This window comes from Rhodnius prolixus, unplaced genomic scaffold (assembly GCF_049639745.1).
Source record: "Rhodnius prolixus isolate KJV_2025 unplaced genomic scaffold, Rpr scaffold_12, whole genome shotgun sequence".
NCBI classification, from domain to species: Eukaryota; Metazoa; Arthropoda; class Insecta; order Hemiptera; family Reduviidae; genus Rhodnius; species Rhodnius prolixus.
Window position 1 is genome coordinate 4,701,944 of NW_027411635.1, and position 27,888 is coordinate 4,729,831.

The window sequence follows — 27,888 nt, forward strand, 5'->3', positions numbered from 1 at the left end:
CGTTTATTGATGCAGTAAATTTGATGTATTTTTTTCCGATTTTTTTTAAAACATCCAATACTAGCGTCAATATCTAGAATTGCGCTATCAAACGACATACACGTGTTCCTCGGCTTGCCGTATAATTTCTTGTTTTTAATGTAATCGCATATTCCATCTTCTTTGACCAAGGCAAGCCGATAAGAACCGTAACAGAGAACCTTATAAAGCACGGCATCTTTATTCCCTGTATTAACATCTAAAATTAATGCCGGCCAGTATGGATAATCACTAATTTTAGCAAAAACTTTATCGCCAGCGTTAAACTTATTTGGTTTTGCAATACTGGAACTCATTTTTTACGCTAGAAAATAAACAAACCTTTGACTTGCAAACTATTAAAACCTGCTGTTGTATGTTGACGTGGTATTAGGCAGTGTAACCAAATCGTCTTTTTAACAAGAATGGTCTCTTAGGAAAATATTATTTTTATTATTATTTTGCAATAGTTATTGTTGCTACGTAAAAGTTGTAAACTAAGATTCAAATAATATTAAATTTATTGAAGTATTTCGAAACGTCAGGGTTTTGAATACTTGTTATTATTGTTCGAAGAATCCCCCGAAGAAATTTTTCTTTATAAACATTCCAAGAACTAATCCACCAGATATAAGTCCCCAATTGGATTCGAATTTAGGAGTTAGTATGATCCTTTAATACTACAAAATTGTACAGAATGTTTTACTTAAAAACAAACACTAAAGCGAGAGGAATTAGTATTCGTTCTTCGATTAAATGTTTACCTTGTCTGTGACATCTAATAAATTCTTATGAATTAAATGAAACTTATTATTATTTTTTCCTTTAATACATTGCGTAGGGTTCATGACAACATTGTTCAATGGTGAATGTTAAAGTCCATAAAATAGGCTTTTACCAACGTTTCTACCTGGCTAGAATTACGAGCTGAAGTATGAATGAAATGTTGGGTACTCATTGGTTTGTACAACTTTTGCCATTTAATCAACCTTTATGCTTATGTCTTTTAAACTGTAAATTGCTTTGGTAAGGAGATTTTATTCGTACAGATTATGCAAAAGATATTGTGGAAAATAAGATGATTTATGGTATTTTTTACACTTATTTGCAGCAACAATTTCAGCATTAACCTAAGCTATACTTAGACATTGATTCCTTTATTGAGTTGAATGTTGAAAACAAAATAAATTTTTGCAAACACGACTTTTGTACAAAATCATTATCGTCTCTTCCCAATTAATGATCATTGATTAGGTTAATGTGAATGATTCACGTCTTCAATTTACATCCCGATGATGCCATTTTTGCGCCATATTGTTCAGGTTCAATGAGTATATAGTTGTAGGACTCGATTCTTAGCAGTTTTTTGCTTCCCTACATATCAAGCAATGACCAAAGGGTTTTTATTTTACGCTCCAGATTTTGTTTTGTATTCTTAAACAGTTGATTTCGTATTTGTTATTTTTGTGATTAAGCAGCCCAGAAGTCTAGGAGGGATCCGCCGTCGAACGTAATGTCGAGGGTGAAGCTCCGTGGTTCAGAGTGCTATTTACGACTTCTATGACCTTATTCTCATTCATTCATTCTTAGGGAAATAATTTTTTATTTTAATTCATGAGGATGAGAATGAAGTCTATATAAATATAAATATTTTTGCAAATGAGAATCAGTAGTAGCCCACTTATTATTTAGAATTGGGAACTCATTTTATTTTTTTATGTAGATTCAAAAACGCAACTCTAATAATTTACAGAAAAAAATTCTATAAAAATAGGAAAAATGTGATTTCCAGTTTGGTGGAAGTAAGTACGCGCCGATCAATTTGTAAGCTAACCTGCACAGTAACCTTCCTAAATAATTACCAAAACCAATCCGTTTTAAGATCTACCCAAACACTTATTATTAAACAAATTAAGTGATAAATTTATTAATAATTAGTTATAAAACTAATATTGTAAAATGGCCAGCGCTTTTCCAAATTATGATGAAGAAGATGCAGACATCAGGGAAATTGTGGTAAGAAACTTCATAAATATGTTCAAATGCTCACTAAAGATTCTTGTTGGTGTTAATAATAATTTTTAGCTATTCCCATTTATTGGAAAGCATTGGGCGATTCCAGTTATCTGTTTTTGGGCTGTTGTCCTGCAGAAATATTATTATTACAATAATTACAGCTTAGTTAGCTTTATTAGATCAATTAAAGTTTCGTTTCTCTTTAAAGGAAGGAATGCGAGCCCTACACATTTCGCCACCAGAGGAGTCGCAAACAGAAGACAATAATGCCGGCATGACATTGGAGTCACTGACAGGAGACAAATTGATGCCAATCTGCGTATGTAAACTATTTTATTGCAGTTATCACAGTAGCCACATGCAGAACGGCAGTTGTGTGCAATTACTTTGGTTTTAGCCACTAAATCACTTATCTACCTCAATTACGTACAATTAACTCATATTAGGTTTTAATCTTTTAGAGGCTGGTAGACGATTTAGTTAAATGTTATGAGGCAATGCGCTGCCATCATGATGAGCTCCTCAAATATGGTGAACCTATAGTAGAGCTTATGTTACTCAACAAAGGTAATAATAATCCCTTTATAACCTCATTACGGGATACATATTATTGTGAGAATTGAGGTCCTTAAAAGGGTAAGGTATTCAAAACCTACATTGAGGTAAGGTATTGGCGGTATTCAAAACTAATTCTTTGATTGCTGCATGCCGCTTATGACTGTCGGCCTATTTTGTGCATGTACCACTATAAAAACAAAATTCTTTGTTTTGCAGAAATATTGCTTACGCAAAATGAATTGATGTTTTGGATGAAAATTGGTCAGCTATACAGTCTAACCAAGATAGATAAACAACCAGCGATTGAGGCGCTTACAAAGGCAGTTACAATTGATCCCAATATGGTTGAAGCATGGAACGCACTGGCGGATTGCCATTGGGATGTGGGAGATTATGAGAAGGCAAGATTTTGCCTTGAAAAATCGCTTAGACTGGTCAGGATTTATATATATTATTTTAGATCTAGCTTGGTATGTGTGTAATCTGCGACACCAAACAAATATCGTAAAGTTCACAAATAGAATTTGGTTAAAATGGCTCAGTTGTAAGAATATTCTGTGTTTGAATAATGATAGTCAGTCGCAAGTGCAACTGTACAGAACCGAATTTCTTAGTATTCTGATATTTTTTCTTAGTAGGGAGATTTTTATTAAAACTGTCCGGTAGGACAGTTGTATAAGGGTTGATCGTCAAAAAGTGCACGAAAAAGCGTAACGTTGAAAAACACCCAACTTTGACAATTTTTTTCTCTTTTATTATAAAAGATAAAATTCCCAAATTTTCATTAAAATAGAGAGCAAATCCTCCTTTATAACTGTAATTTTTTTGCGACAACCTAGATCTGATAGATTTTGAGAAAAAAGATGCTGAATATAAGCAAAAACGGCCTTTTCAAAAATTGTTCTTGTTCTTGTTCTTGTTGTTGTTCTTCTTCTTGTTGTTGTTGTTGTTACCTTTTTTGTATTTGACTTTAGATATAATCTATGGTAGGTTAATCCATAGATTCTGAATCATTTTAACTAATATTAGTTTCATTAGGTTACGCTTTTTTCATCTGTATTATTTTATTAGAACTGTTCGGTAGGACAGTTGTATAAGGGTTGATCATCAAAAACTGCACGAAAAAGCGTAACGTTGAAAAACACCCAACTTTGACAATTTTTTTCTCTTTTTCTATAAAAGATAAAATTCCCAAATTTTCTTTAAAATAAAGGGCAAATCCTCCTTTATGACTGTAATTTTTTTGCAACAACATAGATATAATAGATTTCGAGAAAAAAGTTGCTGAAAATAAGCAAAAACGGCATTTTCAAAAATGGTTGTTGTTCTTGTTGTTGTTGTTGTTATTGTTGTGGTTGTTGTTGTTGTTGTTACGTTTTTTGTAATATGATAAAATGAGTGATGAATTATTCTGAGTTTAACTGTGTGTTATTTGTGCTCACGAATATTTCGGTAAGACGAATTCAAGACTGAAATATTGCTTTAAATCCTCCGTGATTCAAATTTAAACAGTAGCCGACTCTAACTTTGTCTTTTTCTACTTTAACATGCATGTATATGTGACTAGTCAAAATAAAGGGCATATTAAAGATAAATCAAAAGAATAATTTGGAATAGAGTTAAAATAAAGTACCTATTTAATAACGAAGATATATTATACATTTTATCAAAATTATAACAAAAAAAATATAATGAATGACGTGGCCAGCATAAGGGTCTGTGACATCTAATAAATTCTAAAAATGTGAAGGAAAAGTTAATGCAGTAAAATTACTTAAATAATATCAATGAAGTATAAATGAAATGATGGATACTTGCTGATTTGTGTATCTTTTGGCGTTTAATCAACCCTTATACTTAACATTTTAAACTGTAAGTTTTTGTTAAGGAGATTACATTTAACATATGAATATACAGGGTGAACCAGCAAGTATTGTCCATAGGCCTACTGTGTCTAGTACATCTAAAGTGGAATTCAATGACGTATTGTCCAACTTCATATTTTCCACTGTTCTTGAGTGACGTCACTTTAAAATCCTTACCTATTTCCAATAAAAATGTTATTTCTCAGAACGTTTTAGTCCGAATTCGATTCTGGTGACACGGTTAGAGAGACAGATAAATTTTCTAAAAATTGATACCATTTTGAAGCATAAATTATTCTCCAAACAGCCTCAATCTTTCTCCGAATAATGGAAAAATAAAGTAAGGTCTGATAATGATCACGTAAGGGCCTAATGAGTTTTCTTCAAAATTTCGATTACTTTTATTTTTCCAGCATCCAGAGGAAGATTGAGGCTGTTTGGAGAATAACTTATGCTTCAAAATGGTATCAATTTTTAGACAATTTATCTGTCTTTCTAACCGTGTCATCAGAATCGAATTCGGACTAAAACTTTCTGAGTAATAACATTTTTATTGGAAAAAACTAATGATTTTAGAAAAAAAGTTTAAAGTGACGTCACTCAAGAACAGAGGAAAATATGAAGTTGGACAATACGTCATTGAACTCCACTTTAGATGTAGGCCTATGAACAATACTTACTGGTTCACCCTGTATAGGCTTCGTGACCCGTAAATTATTAAACTAAGGATTGAAGATTGGCGAGGAATCGGTCCAAATAAAAACAACAACTCGCCTTTTTTGCCAACGTTTCCACAAATATATTGTCTACTTCAGGGCGTGGCTATGCGAGTTGGTTGAGTTACAGAAACTCACATTTTACAGTTACAGTTACTGTTACTCACAGTAACAGTTTCTGTAACTCAACCAACTCGCATAGCCCTGAAGAAGACGATTTGTTTTTATTTGACCGATTCCTCGCCAATCTTCAATCCTTAGATTACACTTAACCTTAAAACCGCTTAACTTTTTCGTTCTAATGTTAAGGCTAAACCAAATTTAATCCCACACAAAGTACTGAGAGGTATTGAAAACCAGAGAAATAAGAATTTATAATAGAGTTTTGACAATTTTTTTTTTTTAAATGCAGGAACGAAGCAAGAAGGCCCTCAGGCACATGTCAGCCGTTTGTCGTAAGCTTGCTACAAAATATCCAGACCGAGAGCCAATTTACCTTCAAACAGGCCTTAACTTGGCCAAAGAGGCTGTGTCGATGGACGTAAAAGATGGATCATCCTGGGCTGTGTTGGGCAACGCCTATCTTACTGCCCACTTGAAACTGAAGGACGACATGAAGGGCGCCAAGCTTGCCCTATCAGCATACAAACAGGCTGTTAGTATTCCTTCATAAAATGGCTTTGTGATTTTGGAGATGAGAGGAGGTTTACAAATATTTGTGATCCAAAAGTTTTTTTTAACACTCCACTGAATATTTGTAAACATCAGACGAAATGAAAAATTAATTCCTGAATTTTCAGCTGTAATGTAACATCATGATAACTGCGTCAATGCAGTGACATTCAGGATTTGGTGTGTTGCAGGTTAGCAATGGCAATACCTTGAATCCTGAGCTATTCTATTACCAGGGTTACGTAAGTATTCTAACTATAATACATACAAGTGGCCACATTCAGAAATCCTGAGCATTACCTCCCCTACACATATCACCGCCTAATGAATTCAAAATAGGTTTGAAGAGCATTTCCTGGACGGAACACTTATTTCGGGCACTCTGACTGGGTAATGTGCTGCTAATTCTTAAAGAAAGAATGTGACTATACACTGCAGTACAACAAGCGTTGCTGGCCACCATTAAATCTTCGAAATTTAATAAAGACAAAACCAGTTCCAGGAATATTTCATGGACAGGACTAAACCGGAGGACAAGGTGTCCTTTATGCGCCATTGTAGCCGAGCGGTTAAAGGCGAGACCAGTAAAGGTAATATGTATTGTGGTACTGGGTACGATTCCCCGGCCTATAGGCCTTGGATTTTATTTAATGGTTAATAAAAGTAATTAGCAGCAAAGTATGTTTGCTAGTCGCCTCCGTCCACGAATCCCTAATTTGGTAGTTGGACGTAAAGCTCGCCTGAAAAAATAGGTAATTACTTTACTTACTTACTTTTACTAGGTGTCCTTTACTAATTACAGCGACGGGATTGGAGTAGTGGTTGTAAGTTCAGGTTATATTAAGAGGGCGATCCCCCCTTCGAGTTCGCGTGTAGAGAAATTAATTGGTAAAGTGGTAATGGTAAAGTATGTGCTACCGTCGCCCGCGGAAAGTCAAGTCCAGTTTGTGGAGCATTGCATGAGATAGAGATAGATAGACTTCTCTAGTGCTGCCTAGACGCAGAATGTAGTTCTAATTCTAAACCAACATGTTCCGATTGCAGATTTATACGTTTTGTGAAAACTACGAGGAAGCTTTAACGTCATTGGACAACGCTATTGCGCTTGACGGTGATAACGTTCAAGCTATTGAGCTCAAGGAGAAGGTACTTAATTTTCTGAATAATATCCGAAATTCTTGTACCAATTACGGCAAACTAAACACCAAACGTCTGGCCAACCTTCGTAAGGTAAGGTATACATATTTGTTCATCTAACATTGCCGTCAAAGCTGGTACCGTCAACGTTTCTTTGTTTTCTGTGTTACAGGATCTTCAGAACATTCTAATCGCACCTTTCGCATCGTCGTTGGGGGTCGAACCGACCAGAGTAGGTTGTTTACACATGGGTGAAAACCCCAAAATGTTTGTCTATGGTAAAGTTCTATGGTGTCTGCCTGCAGTAGACTGCCTACCATTGTAAGTACAGACTGCGCATCATCCTCCTGTATCTCTATATATGTGAATTATTGATTAATTTTGACGATATTGACATCCTGGATTTATTGCAGTGCTTGTGGTTGTATAGAATCGAATAATCAGGTTTTTGTGACCACCGTTTACAACATGTTACCAGAAAAAAAGTTTTTTGTAGGTGACACCATTTTTATTCCAAACCCCGACTACAAATTAGTAAAATTCAAATATAACGATCAGGTAAGCAGCATGTTGTAACGTGCCTCAGTACATTCCATACATATCTATCTATAGTATACAGGAGAACTAAAATAATTCTTTAAACTGCTGCCGTCATTTCCAATGCAGTTGTTTTAAACTATTCGCTGGCGTCCACGCAGTGGGTTAATAATGAAACAATCAGAACTTCTAAAGGGAATCGAACCCTATATCGGGATCGGTTTGTTCCCCTTTAGTAGAGGAATTGTTACAGTGTTTTCTAATAATTAAGATTTCAAATTGTTACAAATCTGTAATGAAGATAGAAAAGATATTTTAATTAAAGCAGTAATAACTGTACAAGTATTGTTTGTAAAAGTATAAAGTAGCCATTGTACATTACCTTAATTTCCTAACCTTAAAGTACTTTTATTTACCTAACAATTTGTAAGGACAGTTCTTACTTTCTGCACGTAGACTGACGTGTTGCAGTGCATTGAAATTAGCTGCAGCACAGTTGATTATGCGGTGTCTACTTTTGTCGGAAGATTGTATTTCTGTTTAGAGAACACAAGATAGTATAATGGCTCAAGTATTTAAGAGAAAAACCATTCAACCCTAGTGGAGCAATTTCGAACTTCATATGTATCGCGTTATGTACTTTCATTTTCAGATTATAACAGGTTTTTCATTATGAAAATTCCAACAAATAATTATACCCTTGATACCCCTTAAGAGAAATTAGTAATTTGAAATCTGTATCCTTATTAGAAAACATGGCACTTGGAGATGGTATTTACCAAGTACTGTGGGAAATTCAAGTATGCCTCTAACGTGTCTAGTCTAATTTACTCATCAACTAATTGTTGGGTATTAACAATTATTAAAAGAGAGCGCGACATTCAGACTTATTTTTAATATAATATTAAAGATCCTAAGGCATGTTTTTAATGTGCCGTATTCTGTTACTGTAACTTTAAACAGTCTCAATGAACCTGGCAACTCTAACATTGTATTTTCCTTGTTTACAGACCTATGATTTTCGTTTGCTTCGAGTGGATGATCCAGCGACAGCATTGTTCCACTCAAATTGCTAAGTAGGAACGGTTATCACAGAACTATTGGTCACCTTGATTAGCACCACAGGAATGGACGATGCCTGTTTTTTTTCTTATTTTTTATAATGATTCTTAAAAAAATTTGTATTAATTTCATGTTTTTGGTTTTCAACCATTGTTTATTTAAAACGTTGAAATTGACCTTTGGTTAGAGAAATTTAACCAATCCTCTCTAATTACATTCATCCAAAAATTATTATGTTTGAGAAATTAAAAAACTAAAAATAAATAAACAAAATATTTTTAAAAGTGATTGTGGCAGAATGCTGTTTCAGATGTTATCTTTCAATAGTATTTTTTTGTGGATTTTGGTTTCAGATTTGAAACTGTAACATCTGTTATTTTTGTTCCATATTCTAACGCCAGGAATAGCAATTTTGATTAAATTTTGTATTTCTAGTTTATATTATATACATTTTTTTAAAGGAGCATGCTGCATTTATTAAAATTTGTTCCTAGTAATCTAAACTACTCAAAAGTTGCTAAGGAATTTATAAATAACATCAAATATAATTAACTTGCACAATGTTTTGATGTTTATCTCGTTATTTTGGCATTCAGTATTTGTTTATATTAAGGAATTAATGCACTTGTTAGTCGTACAAAGGTTAATTCATTTTGATACACCACAAAAACAAACATTGCTAATTTTGTCCTTTAAAATGATTCAGTATTCTAATGCATTTGAAAGTGAGCGAACTTTTTTTTCTTCTCAATTCTAATTTTTCATCATGGAAAGAAGACCTCTAAGTGATGAAAGGGCAAATTTAATTGTCCAGTTTCATTTACAGGGCCTTTCTCAGCTTGAAATTGCTAATGCTTTGAACATTGCGCCAAGTGTTGTTTGCCGAGCATTGCAAAGATACCGCGAGTTTGGAACTGCACAAAGACGCCATGGCGGTGGGAATTTTCGAAGAACCACTGAAAGAGAAGACCGCCTAGTGACGATGAATGCCCGCAGAAACCCTTTTTTGACCGCCCGACAGTTACAAAATCGTCTTTTTGAATCCTCTGGGACTCAAGTATCTGATCAAACGATTAGAAATCGATTGAGAGAGGTTGGTTTGCGTTCGTATCGCAAGGCCCTCTTTGGATACTCGGCACAGAAGAGCAAGATTGGAATGGGTAAACTCTAGGTTGAGGGAGAACCAAAACTGGGAATTTGTATTGTTTAGTGACGAGTCAAGATTCTGTTTATCGAGTGATAGCAGACATTTGCGAGTATGGAGAAGGCCAAACACTCGTTTTGAGCCACAATTCATCCAACCGGTAAATGCACACCGCGGTGGCGGTGTCATGGTGTGGGGTGGAATTACTCTCAACAATCGTACTGAACTACACATCATTCAGGGCACTTTAAATGGGATCAGATACAGAGATGACATTTATTCGGGGGTTTGTCTCAGACTTCCGAGACAATATTGGGCCACAATTTGTTTTTCTCGACGACAATGCCCGCCCTCACCGCGCCAGATGTATTCTTGAAGAAATTCGTCGTCTCGGCATTACCCACTTACCACTGCCAGCACTATCACCAGACCTAAACCCAATAGAGCACATTTGGGAAAATTTACAGAGACGACTAAATAACCATCAGCCCCAACCCAGGAACACCGGAGAGCTTGCTAACGTTTTAACGTTACTATGGGAAGAAATTCCGCAAGAAGAAATAGCTGCCGTTATTTTGAGTATGGCAAACCGTTGTTCAGCTGTTCAGAGAGTAAGAGGAGGCTACACCAGGTACTGAAAAACTATTAATTGGATTAACAAAATAAAAATTGTGGAAAAACCAGTGGAAATGTTTTCCACAATTTGTTAGGCGACACTCACAGCTTTTGTTAAATCGTGTTTTATCTTTGTTTTTAAAAATTTTATTTCTTAAAGATAATGTGATATTAAAAGACAAATGAAGCAACTTTTATTTAAAAAAATACATCTCTTTCTGTCTTTTTTTGATCTTTTTATTGCAATTCCTTAGCAACTTTTGAGTAGTATAGATCTATGCTACAGAGTTAAATCGAAAATATATGTTGGTCAAGCACCAGTATTTTAAAATTTCTTAACACTATTGACAAAATCCAATTTATTGTAATGCAAAATTTACACAAAGTTAATCTTGAAAGAAGTGTAATTAAAGATAAAGATATAAAACCTATATTTATTAAGATAGAAGAAAGAATAATGCTAATTTCTGTGATTATCTTCACATTTATGCCAAATTTTCAACCTTGGGACTTGGTCATCATCTAGGCTTATAGTATTGACAATTAGTAAGTAAAGTAATTGCTTACTTTTTTCAGGCGGGGCTTAACGTCCAACTACCAATTAGGTGTCGTGGACGGAGGCGACTAGCAAACATACTTTACTGTAAAATTCTTTTATTAACCATTTGATAAAATCTAAGGCCTAGAGACCGGGGAATCGAATCCAGTACCACAATGCCTATTAGCTTTGCAGGTATCGCCTCTTAACCGCTCTGCTACCGTGGCGCCTGTATTGACAATTATAATATTCTTTGTTCATTGTTATGTGTGTATTCTATCTCTTAGGGTCGAAAGCTTGGCAAAAATAAATAATATATACTGCAAATGCTGTTATTCCTTCTTTCTTCTGGATTAATGAATCAGTCACCAAAAACAATGAATTAATGAATATAATGATCCCAATAATAACAAATCATACTAATAACCAAGGGTCTGCTTCATTCGGTGTGGTTCAGTATTTATTTATACTATTCCCAAGCAAATAAAGAGAAAAACAAGGGTTCCGCCTAGTGGTTGAATCTTTGCAGTGACGATCCAGTAATATTGCTGTATTAACTATAAATGAATAGTCGATCTTTGTCAAGGTAAACACCAAAGCTGTACCTTTAATAATTGGCTTTACCTGATCTTTATTAACTGTATTATTGGATAACCTAACTATAAGAATATGCTAGTTAAAAGAATAACTTTGTGTATTTCTTTTGGGTATTGATATTAACTGCAGATTGGACGGTCTTGTCCAATGTTTAAATAAATGTATTAACCATACTCAGTTAACGAATAACATATCTAGTTTGCTTCTATTAAATAATTACAAAAAGGTACGATCTTAATAATATTTATAGACAAACCTTCTTTTATTCTTCTTAAAGGGAGGAACTATAAGTAATTCTCCAGCGTTCACCATTAAAGTTTGGCAAGTTTGTAATGGATTTGGTTTTTTGAAGATACAAACCCTTAATGGATGAGTCGCCAAATGAATTAATGAATATAATGATATCAATAATAACAAATCATACTAATAACAAAGGGTCTGCTTCATTCGGTGTGGTTCAGTAGAGGTAGTATAATATTTCGCTAATCAGTAAATAGTATAGGGAGATTTAGATTTAATACGTCCGACCATGTTTTAGCCTGGGGGCTAAATTGAATTGAATTTTTTTTATACAAACTAGTCCACTATGTGTAAGTAGTGTATAATGTATTTTAATAACCTTTACAATAAATGCATTGATTGGAACCTTCTAAAGACCGGAGCTTCTACATCATTGGAGTGGCTGCAGGTATTAAAGCTAAAGCCTCAACCCATTCAAGACCTTTCTGCTTTTACTCACTATAAACACTTACTGCACTCAAATCAGAACCTTTCAAGACCTTTCTGCTTTTACTCACTATAAACACTTACTGCCCTCAAATCAGAACCCTTTCAAAACCTTTCTGCTTTTACTCACTATAAACACTTACTGCCCTCAAATCAGAACCCTTTCAAGACCTTTCTGCTTTTACTCACCATAAACAAATACTGCCTTCAAATCAGAACCCTTTCAAGACCTTTCTGTTTTTACTCACTAAAGAGTAAAGTAAAGTAATTGCCTATTTTTTCAGGCGGGCTTTACGTCCAACTACCAATTAGGTGTCGTGGACGGGGGCGACTAGCAAACATACTTTACTGTAAATTTCTTTTATTAATCTTTAAATAAAATCCAAGGCCTAAGACCGGGAATCGAACCCAGTACCACAATGCATATTTATTTTGCAGGAGTTTTTACTCACTATAAACACTTACTGCACTCAAATCAGAATATGTTAAGGGGAAATAAATATCAAAACACCATTATATTGGAAAACCCAAATACAAGCTTGTATTACCTAATTGTTTTAAAAAAAGTCATTGAATTTAGTAAATAAAATATATTCTGTTTACAACGGGATTATCTGGATTATTAAAAATTTCTGGATTATTAATTGAGTCGCCAAAAAAATTGAATTAATGAATACTAAATTTTAAAGATAACAAAAGTTTTAGAAAAAATGGACTGAATACGATAAGATGCAATTTCCTGTATTACAAGTAACTATTATAGAAGATGTGAGATATTTGTCTTGTTGTTCGGATACTTCTTCTGTTTATCTCATCAATAGCCTTCACTCTCCTCTGAAAAAGTCATAAGTTTGGTTAATCTTGTTAAAAACAACCACAAAGAAAGAATAGAATCTGTGGAGCTTAAATAAAATCAGCTAATCTAAGTAACTAGTGAATGTTTTCATATTTACCCTAATGCAGTTCATACAGGCTCTGTAGTTAAATACATGAATTCTCTGCAAGATAATCCAACTGTTTTCGCTTGGAATGTCCGTAACTGGCTACCAAAACGGATAACAAAATCTGCATCTGATTCAGAATTAAATAAAGTTTTGATTTTATGATAAACTCCGTCTGCTTTCGCACGTATTTCTGCGGCTTGCCGTGAATACTTGAATTCCATTTCCTGTGTTTCCTTCGAAGTACGAATGTGGCCCATATAAAGTTTAACTCTACTGATCGTGTTAACCACCTCAGGATGTTTTTTAAGCATCACAGGTGTAATTTGTAGAGTATCGAGTTGGGTTAAAAACTGTAAACAATTTTGTAGATTTGGTTCAACCAAATTTAGGCAACGTTTTATTCTGAGGTCCAGCTTAAGCATTTTACACTCTATTCTCAATGTCTTTAACTGAGTCATCTTCTTTTGTAATTTATGCTCGGAACTCTCCTGGTTAGGTGGGTTTTTGGCACGCTTTGCTTTTTTCAACCACTTATTTAATCGTTTATTGATGCAGTAAATTTGATGTATTTTTTTCCGATTTTTTTTAAAACATCCAATACTAGCGTCAATATCTAGAATTGCGCTATCAAACGACATACACGTGTTCCTCGGCTTGCCGTATAATTTCTTGTTTTTAATGTAATCGCATATTCCATCTTCTTTGACCAAGGCAAGCCGATAAGAACCGTAACAGAGTACCTTATATAGCACGCCATCTTTATTCCCTGTATTAACATCTAAAATTAATGCCGGCCAGTATGGATAATCACTAATTTTAGCAAAAACTTTATCGCCAGCGTTAAACTTATTTGGTTTTACTACTGCAGTGGTACTCATTTTTAATGCGAGAAAATAAACAAATCTTGGTCTACCAAACTATCACAACCTGCTGATCTATGTTAACGTTGTATTACCTAGGCAGTGTAACCAGATCGTCTTTTTAGCACAAATGGTCTCTTAGAAAAATATTATTTTTATTATTATTTTGCAATAGTTATTGTTGCTACGTAAAAATTGTAAAGTAAGATTGAAATAGTATTAAATTAATTGATGGAACGTCATGGTTTTGAATACTAATTATTATTGTTCGAAGATTCCCCCGAAGAAACTTGTGAACATTCCAAGAATCTAATCAGCAGGTGTAATCCCAAATTTGTAGTAGTATTTAATATAGAAAGTATAGAAATTAGTATTAATTCTAGAATCAAGTATGCTTTTAGCTTGTTCCAGCAGTTCAGCAGTTCTTGCTTCCCTACATATCAAGCAATGACCAAAGGGTTTTTATTTTACGCTCAAAATTTTGTTTTGTATTCTTAAAAAAAAAAAAAAATTATAAAATAAGGAAAAAAGTTATTTTCAGTTTGGTGGAAGTAAATACGTGCCGATCAATTTGTAAGCTAACCTGCACAATAACCTTCTTAAATAATTACCAAAACCAATCCGTTTTAAGATCTACCCAAACACTTATTATTAAACAAATTAAGTGATAAATTTATTATTAATTAGTTATAAAACTAATATTGTAAAATGGCCAGCGCTTTTCCAAATTATGATGAAGAAGATGCAGACATCAGGGAAATTGTGGTAAGAAACTTCATAAATATGTTCAAATGCTCACTAAAGATTCTTGTTGGTGTTAATAATAATTTTTAGCTATTCCCATTTATTGGGAAGCATTGGGCGATCCCACATAACAGTTTTTGGGCTATCGTCCTGCTGAAATATTATTATTACAATAATTACAGCTTAGTTAGCTTTATCAGATTCATTAAAGTTTCGTTTTTCTTTAAAGGAAGGGATGCGAGCCCTCCACATTTCGCCACCAGAGGAGTTGCAAACGGAAGACGATAATACTGGCGTAACAGTCGAAGTGCTTGGAAATAAATTGAAACCGATCTGCGTATGTAAAGTATTTTATTATACTGCTCTCACTAACCACATGCAGAACTGCAGATGTGGGCAATTACTTTGGTTTTAGCCAACATCTCACTCATCTACCTCAATTACGTACATTTAACTCATTTTAGGCTTTAATCTTTTAGAGGCTGGTAGACGATTTAGTTAAATTTTATGAGGAAAAAAAGTACAATCATTATGAGGTCGTCAAATATGGAGAACCTTTAGTAGAAATAATGCTGCGCAACCAAGGTAATACTACTTTTACTCACATTAGCCTTTGTAAAAGCATTACAGGTCACATATTTTTGTGAGAATTGAGGCCATATTCATTCACACTGTGTAGCACCTTATAAGTGTAAGTCTAGCAAAGGCGCTACAGATTGCTTGCAATTTTGTGTACCACTAAAAAACCATAACTCTGTGTTTTGCAGAAATATTAATTAGGCAAAGTGAATTGATGTTCTGGATGAAGCTTGGTCAGCTGTATAGCCTAACAAAGTCAGATAAACAACCGGCGATTGATGCGCTCACCAAGGTAGTAACGATTGATCCCAACAACACTGTAGCATGGAACATCCTTGCCGACTGCTACTGGGACAAGAAACTCTATGAGAAGGCACAATTTTGTCTCGAAAAATCGCTTAAACTGGTCAGGATTTATATATCTTATTTTAAATTTTGGTATGTGTGTAATCCGCGAAACCAAGCAAATATCGTAAAGTTCACCAATAGAATTTGGTTAAAATGGCTCAGTTGCAAGAATATTCAGTCTTTAAAGAATAACTGCCCGCCGGAATAGCGACCGTGCAGAACCATTTCATTGGGAATTAGTGGCCGGCCCCTTCTTCATTCATATTTTTCTATGACACTAAACTTGAAGCCACTTATCTTTTAGCCACCAATTTTTTAGACTAAAGACACTTTAATCACACACATTGCAATAAGAGGCTTTGAAATTGTAAAGTTTTTGTCCTTTTACTCAAAACTTTAACTACAACTAGCGACTGCCACTAGTTATTAAATAAAAGTGGGTTTGTAAAGAATAAAACTAGCGAAACTTGTAACTAAACTGATTTATTAACACAGTGACATTACTAACATTATTAACATTTACTAGCAACTATTACTACTCACTACATTTACTATTCCCTACAGTCGCAAGAGTTTACTGTTACACACTTACTTCGTAAATACACCACAAAAACTGTTCAACGACTGGTCCGCACTGCACCATATTGCACTAGACTCAACTGCACTAACAAAACTCTACTCACTAACTGACTAAACCCACTCACTGGCCAACGACCCAAACTGGCCCAAACTCTGAAGAACTCCGTAACACTGATTCTCACAAAACTGTGACTGACTTCAACTGCTACTGCCTGACTGGGGCCGCTCATTTGGCTTTTATACAGTGGTGGAACGTTCTAGACTTTGGTCACTAAACTTCCAGAACAATCTAGGCCTTTCTTCTCTGGCTCAGGTAAAGCCTGGACTTTTGTTAGCCCCTGCCAGCGGCCTCTCCACGGACAATAAGCTCCATCCCCAAGGTCACTAAACTTTCAGAACAATCTAGGCCTTACTTCTCTGGCCTATGTCATTTAGTTACAATATCTTAAATTGGATCTAGCTTGGTATGTGTGTAAACCGCGAAACCAAACAAATACCGTAAAGTTCACCAGTAGAATTTGGTTGCAAGAATATTCCGTCTTTAAATAATGACTGCCCGCCGGAATTGCGACCGTGCAGAACCATTTCATTAGGAACCCAGGAATATAGTGGCCCCTTCTTCATTCATATTTTTTCTATGACACTAAACTTAAAGCCCCTTATCTTTTACGTTCCAATTTTTAGACTAAAGACACTTTAATCACACACATTGCAATAAGAGGCTTTGATAACTAGAGGAATAAGTATTTGTAATGATGTTTAGACGGTTTTTTGAAAGCAGGTACGAAGCAAGGAGGCTCTCCGGAATATGTCAGCGGTTTGCCGTGAATTGGCCGCAAAATATCGAGGCAGAGAGAAAATTTACCTTCAAACAGGCCTTAACTTGGCCAAAGAGGCTGTGGCGATGGACGTAAAAGATGGATCATCCTGGGCTGTTTTGGGCAATGCCTATCTTACTGGCCACTTGAAACTACAGGAGGGCTTGAAGAGCGCCAAGCTAGCCCTATCAGCATACAAACAAGCTGTAAGTATTCCTTCATGAAATGGCTTTGTGATTTTGGAGATGAGAGGAGGTTTACAAATATTTGTGATCCAAAAGTTTTTTTTTAACACTCCACTGAATATTTGTAAACATCAGACGAAATGTCAATTCCTGAATTTTTCGCTGTAATGTAACATCATGATAACTGCTTCAATGCAGTGACATTCAGGATTTGGTGTGTTGCAGGTTAGCAATGGACATACCTTGAATCCTGAGCTATTCTATTACCAGGGTTACGTAAGTATTCTAACTATTATACATATAAGTGGCCACATTCAGAAGTTTTGAGCATTACCTCCCCTACACAATATCTCCACCTAATGAATTCAAAATAGGTTTGAAGAGCATTTCCTGGACGGAACACTTATTTCGGGCACTCTGACTGGGTAATGTGCTGCTAATTCTTAAAGAAAGAATGTGACTATACACTGCAGTACAACAAGCGTTGCTGGCCACTATTAAATCTTCGAAAATTAATAAATTCAACACCAGTTTCAGAAATATTTCATGGATAGGACTAAACCGGATGAATGTAGCTGTAGAGAACAAGGTGTCATTTGAACACCATGGTAGCCGAGCGGTTAAAGGCGAGACCTGTAAAGCTAATGTGTATTGTGGTACTGGGTTCGAATCCCCGGCCTATAGGCCTTGGATTTTATTTAATGGTTAATAAAAGTAATTAGCAGTAAAGTATGTTTGCTAGTCGCCTCCACCCACGAAACCTAATTTGGTAGTTGGACGTAAAGCTCGCCTGTAGAAATAGGCGATTATTTTAATAGGTGTCCTTTACTAATTACAGGGACGGGTTTGGAGTAGTGGTTGTAAGTTCAGGTTGTTAAGGGGCGATTCCCCATTCGAGTCAGCGTGTAGAGACACTAATTGGTAAAGTGGTAATGGTAAAGTATGTGCTTCAGTCGTCCGCGGAAAGTAAAGTCCAGTTTGTGGTGCATTGTTTGAGATGGGAGTAAACACTCCTCTAGTGCTGTCTAGACGCTGAATGGAGTTCTAATTCTAAACCAATATGTTCGGTTGCAGGTCAACGCGTTTTGTGAAAACTACAAGGAAGCTTTAAAGTCATTGGACAATGCCATTGCGCTTGACGGTGATAACGTCCCAGCCAGTGAGCTCAAGGAGAACCTACTTACTTTTCTCAATAATATCCAAACTTCTTGTTCTAATTTTGGGAAACTAAATACGAAACGTCTGGCCAAGCTTCGGAGGGTAAGTTATAGAAATTTGTACATCGTACACTGCCTTCAAGTTGGTACTGTCACCAAGGAATTTTGATTTCTCTGTTACAGGAACTTCAAAATACTTTAGTCGAACCTTTCGCGTCATCGTTGGGGGCCGAACCGACCAGAATAAGTTCTTTACACTTGGGCGAGAACCCCAATTTGCTTGCTTATGGGAAAGTTATGTGGTGTGCGCCTGCAGAAGACTGCCTGCCATTGTAAGTATAGACTGCGCATCATCCTCCTGAATCTCTATACATATGAATTATTGATTAATTTTGACGATATTGACATTCTGGATTTATTGCAGTACTTGTGGGTTAATAGAACCCAATGGTCAGGTTTTCGTGACCACCGTTTACAACATGGTGCCAGATAAAAAGTTTTTCGTAGGGGATACAATTTTTATTCCAAACCCTGACTACAAATTAGTAAACTTCAAATATAACGAGCAGGTAAGCAGCATCTTGTAACGTGCCTCAATACATTCCATACATATCTATCTATAGTATACTGGAGAATTACAATAATTCTTTAAACTGCCGCCGTCATTTCCAATGCAGTTGTTTTTAATACAAACAATCGGCTGGCGTCCACGCTGTGGGTTAGTAATGAAACAATCTGAACTTCTAAAGGGAATCAAATCCTATATCGGAATCGGTTTGTTCCCTATTTGTAGAAGAATTGTTACAGTGTTTTCTAATAATTAAGATTTCAAATTGTTACAAATCTGTAATTAAGATAGACAGGATATTATAATTAAACTAGTAATAACCGAAGAAGTATTGTTTGTAAAAGTATAAAGTAGCCATTGTACATTACCTTGATTTCCTATTACCATTTAAGTATTTTTATTTACCTAACAATTTGTAAGGACAGTTCTTACATTCTGCACGAAGACTGACGTGTTGCAGTGCATTGAAATTAGCTGCAGCACAGTTGATTATGCGGTGTCTACTTTTGTCGGAAGAGTGCATTTCTGTCTAGAGAACACGAGATAATTTAAAGGCTCCAGTATTTAAGAGAAAAAACATTCAACCCTAGTGGAGCAATTTCAAACTTCCATGTATCGGGTTATGTACTTTCATTTTCAGATTATAACAGGTTTTTCAGTATAAAAATTCCTACAAATATTAATACTCTTTTTACCTTAAGATAAATTAGTAATTTGAAATCTGTATCAGCATCATCATCCAACGGCGCTACAACTCAGTGCTGAGTCTTGGCCTCCTCAACCAGTTTCCGCCAGTCAGGCCTGCTCTTTGCTGCCGCCCTCCAGTTGGGGATATTCAATAGCGACCTAGCATCACCTGCAACACCGTCCGCCCAGCGCAGCTTCGGCCTCCCAACTCTCCTAACTCCATAGAGGTGCTCATCCGTCACCTTCTTTGGGATGTCCTCGTCCCTTATTCTAATCACATGCCCTGCCCACTGAAGTCTAGCCAACTTCATGAATTTACCCACATCTATATCTTTATACATTACATACAGCTCCTGATTCGTCCGAGGCCTCCATTCCTGTCCCACGCGTACTGTGCCGAAAATTCGCCGCAGTATTTTCCTTTCAAAGACTAGGAGGCCTCTCTCATCTGTTTTAGATGTGGTCCTGGTTTCAGAGCTGTATGTCAAGATTGGGCGGATCAAGGTCTTGTAGAATCGCAGCTTCGTCTGCCTTGATATCAGATGACTTCCCAGATGCTTCCGAAGTCCAAAGTAGCATCTATTAGCCGCTACGATCCTTCGCCTTATTTCGGCTGACACGTCATTATCTTCGTTTACCAGGGAGCCCAGGTAAACGAACTCTTTCACATTTTCGAATTTGTAGCAGCCAGTTGTGACCTGATTCGTGGTTGGTGTACTCCGACCTGTTACCATGTACTTGGTCTTCTTTTCATTGAGAACGAGCCCCATCCTTCTAGCTGGGCCTTCCAAAGCTAGAAACGCTTTTTCTACAGCTCTGAATGACCTTCCTATTATGTCAATGTCGTCGGCATAGGCAAGCAGTTGAACAGATTTGTAAAAAATTGTGCCATCTGTTTGAATGCACGATTCTCTAACCACCTTTTCCAGGGCCAGGTTAAACAGGAGGCATCGCCTTGCCTCACACCCGTCCTTGTCTGAAACTCTTCGGAGAATCCCGCTAATCTGTATCCTTATTAGAAAATATGGCACTTGGACACTGAACCGGAAACGCAATGGCTGGCAGGAAATACTTTACAACACTGAATCCACTCAAAAGTTTTCCTTAATTATTCACTCATTTACTATACACGGCAATCAATCATGCTTCTAATGTTCTACGGTTACTACCAACAAATTAAAAGAGACCGCGACGTGCAGACATATCTCTGATATAATATTAAAGGTCCTAAGGCATGCTTCTAATGTCCCATATTCTGTTACTGTAACTTGGAACAGTCTCAATGAACCAGGCTACTTTAACATTAGATGTTCCTTGTTTACAGACCTATCAATTCCATTCGCTTCGAGTGGATGATCCAGCGACTTCATTGTTCCACTCAAATGGCTAGCAAGGAACGGTTATTACAGAATTATTGGTCACCTTAGTTATCACCGCTGGAAAGGACGATGCCTGGTTTTACTTTTAAATTTATGAATGTCTAAGTAGTTTTGTATTAATTTCTATTTTTTGTTTTTCTTTATTTAAATATTCATTGAAATTGACCTTTGGTTAGAGAAATGTAGCGAAAGCTCTCTAATTACATTCATCCAAAAAATTATTATGTTTGAGAAATTAAAACGGAAAAAAAAAATTAAAAGAGATTGTCTAAGATATATTTTGTTTCTGATGCTTTTTTATATATTATTTTTTGTGGACTTTCTGATTTGAAAGGGGTTGTAAACATCTTTCATGTTTTTTCCGTATTCTAAAGGTTTAACTATGTCAATTTTGTACCACAATTTTAGTAGCGTTAATAAATTTTGTAGTTTTGTAGAAAAATTGATTAAAAAACATATACAGGGTGATCCATTTAAAACGCACCAATCGCTATTAACTTTTTATGAAAGCGGAATATCGAAAAAACCCACGAAGTAAACTATATATTTTTTTTGGTCTAGTTTTCAAATTTTCCACCCCCGATGCTGTATCTTTATTTTTGGCGGAGTTACGGCCAAAAACCTGATTGGGGTTTCATAAGGACCACTGTTTTTGACAATGAATGTGAAAACTACATAAAAAATTATGAAAAATAACGTTGACCCTGTTTTGATACCCCTAATATTTGTCGAGATATTTAAGATTAAAGTTATTATTTTATCAACTCGTGAACGGTTTTCGATATTAATTTTCCACCAGAAAAACACCGTTTTGGGAGGTCCTCTGACTGCAAAAAATGTTATTGGTGACGCAAAGAACAAAAATAATAATAAAGGTTTTAAAAATGTAGTATAATGTAATGGTTGTGGGTGAATCAAAATTAATTTGTTTTATCATCAAATAAAAGCAATCATCACATCATTTTAATGCACCCAGTATGCAAGACTTCTTGAACTGTGATTACGGTAAGAATATCTTGTCAGGGAGGGGAGGGTGTTGGTCTAGTGGTCATGAGCGTGGCTTTGTAAGTGGGAGATCCCTAGTGCGAATCCCTCGTATGACTACATTTTATTTAAAAAAGTATTATGATGTATTAAGCATTATGAATAACTGCATACACGGGATTCGAACTGGTGATCTCTCACTTACAAAGCCACGCTCTTGATCATTAGACCAGCAACCTGGCCAGATATTCTTACCGTAATCACAGTTCAAGAATTCTTGCATACGGGGTACATTAAAATGATGTGATGGTTGCTTTTATTTGATGATAAAACAAATTTATCCTGATTCACCCATAACCATTACATTACACTTCATATTTTAAAATCTTCAATTATTATTATTTTTGTTCTTTGCGTCACAAATAACTTTTTTTTTTGCAGTCAGAGGACCTCCCCAAAACGGTGAAGTTTTGGTGGAAAATTAATATTGAAAACCGATCACGAATAGATAAAATTGTAACTTTGATCTTAAATATCTCAACTTATATTAGAGATATCGAAACGGGATCAGCGTCATTTTTCACAGTTTCTTATTTAGTTTTCATGATCATTCTCAAAACCAGAGGTCCTTATGAAACCCCGATCAGGTTTTTACCCGTAACTCCGCGAAAAATAAAGCTACAGCATCGGGGGTGGAAAATTTGAAAACTAGAGCGAAAAAAACATAGTTTACTTCATGGGTTTTTTCAAAATTCCGCTTTCCTAAAAAGTTATTAGCGATTGGTGCGTTTTAAATGGATTACCCTGTATAAACTAAATAAATACAACTAACCAATAATTTCAGTTTTTCATTCTTTATAATTTTATGTATTTTTTTGTGAGCCTCCTGTATTTAATAAAATTTGTTCCTAGTGAACTAGACTTTTTTTTACAGCGTTAAATATTGGTCACGCACCTGTTTTTTTTTTTTAAATTTCTCATTTGTTTTGACCAAAATCCAATTTATTGAAATGAAAAATTTATACAAAGTTAATCTTACAAGTCTCCGGATTAGCTACTTCTTCAGGGTACTTGGCGTCCCCGCGGGTATCCCAGCCTAACTACATGAACATGAAGAACATACAGTGTAAAACCTCAAATACACAGTATATGTAGGGCGTAGTGGTGTATAACTTCACTGCTATTACTTCGTTCTATCCCTCGTTTGATCCAAGGCTATCCCTTTTCTAACCTCCTGGATCCCTACCCAGGCTGAGGTGAGGACTCGTGTCGAGGCTGTACTTCTATAAGGTAGTAAAATATATCTGCGGTAACGATCAGTTTGGGGCAACGGGCAAAACCCTATTGTATTAATGTTGCCTTCTTTTGGCAGTAATTATTATTATTATTTTTTTTAATGATTTAAGGCAAGTCAACATCTGAGATTATTGGCACGCGGAGCTTTTTTCAGTGCACTGCCGGCCTCCAGCAAATGCAATGTGGTTAGTGTTCTCTCGTTACAGAAACTTTCTCACCGCACAGTCAGCTATAAGTTCCCAGGATGAGAAAATCCAAAGGACAAACGCTGGGTTCGAATCCAAAACATTAACCGCATTGCTAAATCCCTTCCTTTTGACAATATTATTGTATTAACTAAGAACGAATAGTCGAACATTGTCAAGGTAAACACCAAAGCTGTACCTTTAATAATTGGCTTTACCTGATCTTTATTAACTGTATTATTGGATAACCTAACTATAAGAATTTGCTAGTTAAAAGAATAACTTTGTGTATTTCTTTTGGGTATTGATATTAACTGCAGATTGGACGGTCTTACCCAATGTTTAAATAAATGTATTAACCATACTCAGTTAACGAATAACATATTTAGTTTGCTTCTATTGAACAATTACAAAAAGGTAGGAATTTGGCGTTCACCAAAAAAATTTGGCAAGTTTGTTATGGATTTGGTTTTTTGAAGATACAAACCCTTAATGGATGAGTCGCCAAATGAATTAATGAATATAATGATCTCAATAATAACAAATCATACTAATAACAAAGGGTCTGCTACAATCGGTGTGATTCAGTAGAGGTAGTATAATATCTCGCTAATCAGTAAATAGTATAAATAGAATAATACAGGGAGATTTAGATTTAATATATCCGACCATGTTTTAGCCTGGGACATATTGAAAAATTTTTATACTAGTCCAGCATGAGTAAGTTGAGTACAATGTTTATTAATAACCTTTTCAATAAATGCATTAATTGGAAACTAATGTTTCTAAAGACAGGAGCTTCTACATCATTATAGTGGCTGCAGGTACTCGTATTAAAGCTAAAGCCCTCAAGACCTTTCTGCTTTTACTCACTAAAAACACTGCCCTCAAATCAGAATCCTTTCAAGACCTTTCTGCTTATATTCGCTATAAACACTTACTGCCCTCAAATATCAAAACCCTTTCAATATCTTTCTGCTTATATTCGCTATAAATACTTACTGCCCTCAAATCAGAACCCTTTCAAGATCTTTCTGCTTTTACACGCTATAAACACTGCCCTCACATCAGAACCCTTTCTGCTTTTACTCGCTATAAACATTTACTGCTCTCAAATCAGAACCCTTTCAAGACCTTTCTGCTTTTACTCACTATAAACACTGCCCTCACATCAGAACCCTTTCTGCTTTTACTCGCTATAAACACTGCTCTCAAATCAGAAGCCTTTCTACTTTTACACGCTATAAACACTTACTGCCTTAATTCAGAACACTTTCAAGACCTTTCTGCTTATATTCGCTATAAACACTTACTGCCCTCAAATCAGAACCCTTTCTAGACCTTTCTTCTTTTACTCGCTATAAACACTGCTCTCACATCAGAAGCCTTTCTGCTTTTACTCACTATAAACACTGCTCTCAAATCAGAAGCCTTTCTGCTTTTACACGCTATAAACACTTACTGCCCTCAATTCAGAACACTTTCAAGACCTTTCTGCTTATATTCGCTATAAAAACTTACTGCCCTCAAATCAGAACCCTTTCAAGACCTTTCTGCTTTTACTCACTATAAACACTTACTGCTCTCAAATCAGAACCCTTTCAAGACTTTTCTGCTTTTACTCACTATAAATACTTACTGCCCTCAAATCAGAACCCTTTCAAAACCTTTATGCTTATATTCGCTATAAACACTGCACTCAAATCAAAACATTTTAGTGGGAAATAAATATCAAAACACCATAATTTGGGTAAAACACTAAATACAAGTTTATATATTTTTAAAGTAATGCCATAGAATTTATAATAATAATACATATTAGCGCAAGTACACAATACCAATGGATAAATTGCGTCGTATAATAAGGCCAAAAAAATAAAATAAAAATAAATAATAATATATATTTTGTTTACTATGTAATTATATAACAAACACTTATATGAAGAAAAGATCATTAAATGAAGGAGTGGGAAATATTAATCATAAAGACGCTGAACAATTGATCGACAAAATCAAAGGATTCAAACAATAATGATTATAAATCAAAATTTTAAATAAATTTTTCGTTCAGTTACAATTAGGTATTTACAAACCTACTGTCTGCCTTTACAAGCAACTAGAAGATATGATATATTTATTTACACTGAATCATTTGTTCTATTTGCCTTGTTTCTCGGATACTTTTTCTGTTTTATCTTCAATAGCCTTCACTCACCTCTGAAAAAGTCGTCAGTTTGGTTAATCATGTTAAAACCAACCACAAAGAAAGAATAGAATCTGTGGTGCTTAAATAAAATCAGCTAATCTAAGTAACTAGTGAATGTTTTCATATTTACCCTAATGCAGTTCATACAGGCTCTGTAGTTAAATACATGAATTCTCTGCAAGATAATCCAACTGTTTTCGCTTGGAATGTCCGTAACTGGCTACCAAAACGGATAACAAAATCTGCATCTGATTCAGAATTAAATAAAGTTTTGATTTTATGATAAACTCCGTCTGCTTTCGCACGTATTTCTGCGGCTTGCCGTGAATACTTGAATTCCATTTCCTGCGTTTCCTTCGAAGTACGAATGTGGCCCATATAAAGCTTAACTCTACTGATCGTGTTAACCACCTCAGGATGTTTTTTAAGCATCACAGGTGTAATTTGTAGAGTATCGAGTTGGGTTAGAAACTGTAAACAATTTTGTAGATTTGGTTCAACCAAATTTAGGCAACGTTTTATTCTGAGGTCCAGCTTAAGCATTTTACACTCTATTCTCAATGTCTTTAACTGAGTCATCTTCTTTTGTAACTTATGCTCGGAACTCTCCTGGTTAGGTGGGTTTTTGGCACGCTTTGCTTTTTTCAACCACTTATTTAATCGTTTATTGATGCAGTAAATTTGATGTATTTTTTTCCGATTTTTTTTAAAACATCCAATACTAGCGTCAATATCTAGAATTGCGCTATCAAACGACATACACGTGTTCCTCGGCTTGCCGTATAATTTCTTGTTTTTAATGTAATCGCATATTCCATCTTCTTTGACCAAGGCAAGCCGATAAGAACCGTAACAGAGTACCTTATATAGCACGCCATCTTTATTCCCTGTATTAACATCTAAAATTAATGCCGGCCAGTATGGATAATCACTAATTTTAGCAAAAACTTTATCGCCAGCGTTAAACTTATTTGGTTTTACTACTGCAGTGGTACTCATTTTTAATGCGAGAAAAATTAACAAATTTTGACTAGCAACCTATCAAAACCTACGGTTGTATGTTGCCGCTGTATTAGGCAGTGTAACCAGATCGTCTTTTTAGCAAGAATGGTCTCTTAAGAAAAAATTATTATTATTATTATTCCATATTTATTCTTACTACGTAAAAGTTGTAAAGTAAGATTCAAATAATATTAAATTAATTGAAGTATTTGGAAACGTAACGTCTTTGAATACTTATTATTATTGTTCGAAGTATCCCCCGTAGATATGTTTCTTTATAACATTCTAAGAATTAATCCACCAGATAGTCCACAATTGGATTCGATATTAGGAGTTAGTATGATCCTTTAATACAACAAAATTGTACAGAATGTTTTACTTAAAAACAAAAACTAAAGCGCCAGTAATTAGTATTCCATCTTCAATTAAGAGTTTACCTTGTCTGTGACATCTAATAATTTCTTAATAATTAATTTTAAATTAATCACTTAAATCATATCAATTGTTTTAAAAGTTGCGTACATAATATATTTGTCATTTAATATAGGGGAGAGTCGTACGCGATGGGTAATCGTACGCATTGAGATATGCAACAATAAGACTGATTTTGGCTAATAATGTCGGTGCTATTCTCTATCCTTTAGTCTTGGAAACAGAAATATGACAAGCAGTACAGGTAGCGCATTTAACACATGAATTATTGGCGCGCAAAGGTTTTGTGTTGGTTACGTCTAAGTTCTTCCCGTGCCAAGTTAAGCCGTAAGTTGGAATTATATAATTATTATTATTTAAAGTATATGTCATTGAAAAGATCCGCTCTAGGGTCTATGATCCATCTTTGTTAAATTCCATTATCTTTTTTTAAACATATTTCTTCACTGTTAATTGTACAGGTTATGCTATCGGGGTAACTGTGCGCAATATTGTAGGGGTAACCTTGCGCGCGTACGACTACCCCGACAACATTTCTTTAAAACAATAAGTAATATAAATTATTTTGCTTCTATTAGATGCCACGCAAGTACCAGAGGAAAACCAATATTGGTAACTGGACCGCTGACCAGTTACTTCAAGCGATCTCAGCGGTAAAGAGGGGTATTGCCATTAGAGAAGCAGGCAGGGAATATGGTATTCCTGAAGCTACCGTAAGGAAGAGAATGAAGCTT

General features: G+C 35.3%; 2 protein-coding genes across 3 annotated transcripts; both read left to right on the forward strand.

Moving 5' to 3' along the window:
* The first annotated feature begins 1,878 nt into the window (after positions 1–1,878).
* On the forward strand, positions 1,879–9,298 carry LOC141461737 (tetratricopeptide repeat protein 5-like). Its single transcript, XM_074143013.1, has 10 exons — positions 1,879–2,034; positions 2,243–2,353; positions 2,496–2,601; positions 2,809–3,026; positions 5,586–5,828; positions 6,037–6,087; positions 6,890–7,075; positions 7,155–7,303; positions 7,396–7,540; positions 8,530–9,298. Exons 1-10 carry the CDS (start codon positions 1,978–1,980, stop codon positions 8,593–8,595), a joined length of 1,332 nt encoding a protein of 443 aa, XP_073999114.1. The 5' UTR covers positions 1,879–1,977; the 3' UTR covers positions 8,596–9,298.
* A 5,285-nt stretch (positions 9,299–14,583) lies between these two features.
* On the forward strand, positions 14,584–21,687 carry LOC141461738 (tetratricopeptide repeat protein 5-like). 2 transcript variants are annotated; one of them, XM_074143014.1, is made up of 10 exons: positions 14,584–14,770; positions 14,979–15,086; positions 15,229–15,334; positions 15,517–15,734; positions 17,037–17,279; positions 17,484–17,534; positions 18,333–18,518; positions 18,599–18,747; positions 18,840–18,984; positions 20,995–21,687. In XM_074143014.1, exons 1-10 carry the CDS (start codon positions 14,714–14,716, stop codon positions 21,058–21,060), a joined length of 1,329 nt encoding a protein of 442 aa, XP_073999115.1. In that variant the 5' UTR covers positions 14,584–14,713; the 3' UTR covers positions 21,061–21,687. The 2 variants fall into 2 exon arrangements, with proteins under 2 accessions (XP_073999115.1, XP_073999116.1); XM_074143015.1 differs by lacking the exon at positions 17,484–17,534.
* Positions 21,688–27,888: the final 6,201 nt, after the last annotated feature.

Coding starts and splice junctions, on each gene's coding strand:
- LOC141461737 (XM_074143013.1), top strand. CDS start 1,978: ATGGCCAGCGCTTTTCCAAATTATGATGAAGAAGATGCAGACATCAGG. Junction 6,088..6,889: donor TATTCTATTACCAGGGTTAC/GTAAGTATTCTA, acceptor TTCCGATTGCAG/ATTTATACGTTTTGTGAAAA. Junction 7,541..8,529: donor AATTCAAATATAACGATCAG/GTAAGCAGCATG, acceptor CCTTGTTTACAG/ACCTATGATTTTCGTTTGCT.
- LOC141461738 (XM_074143014.1), top strand. CDS start 14,714: ATGGCCAGCGCTTTTCCAAATTATGATGAAGAAGATGCAGACATCAGG. Junction 15,087..15,228: donor ATAAATTGAAACCGATCTGC/GTATGTAAAGTA, acceptor TTAATCTTTTAG/AGGCTGGTAGACGATTTAGT. Junction 15,335..15,516: donor AATAATGCTGCGCAACCAAG/GTAATACTACTT, acceptor TGTGTTTTGCAG/AAATATTAATTAGGCAAAGT.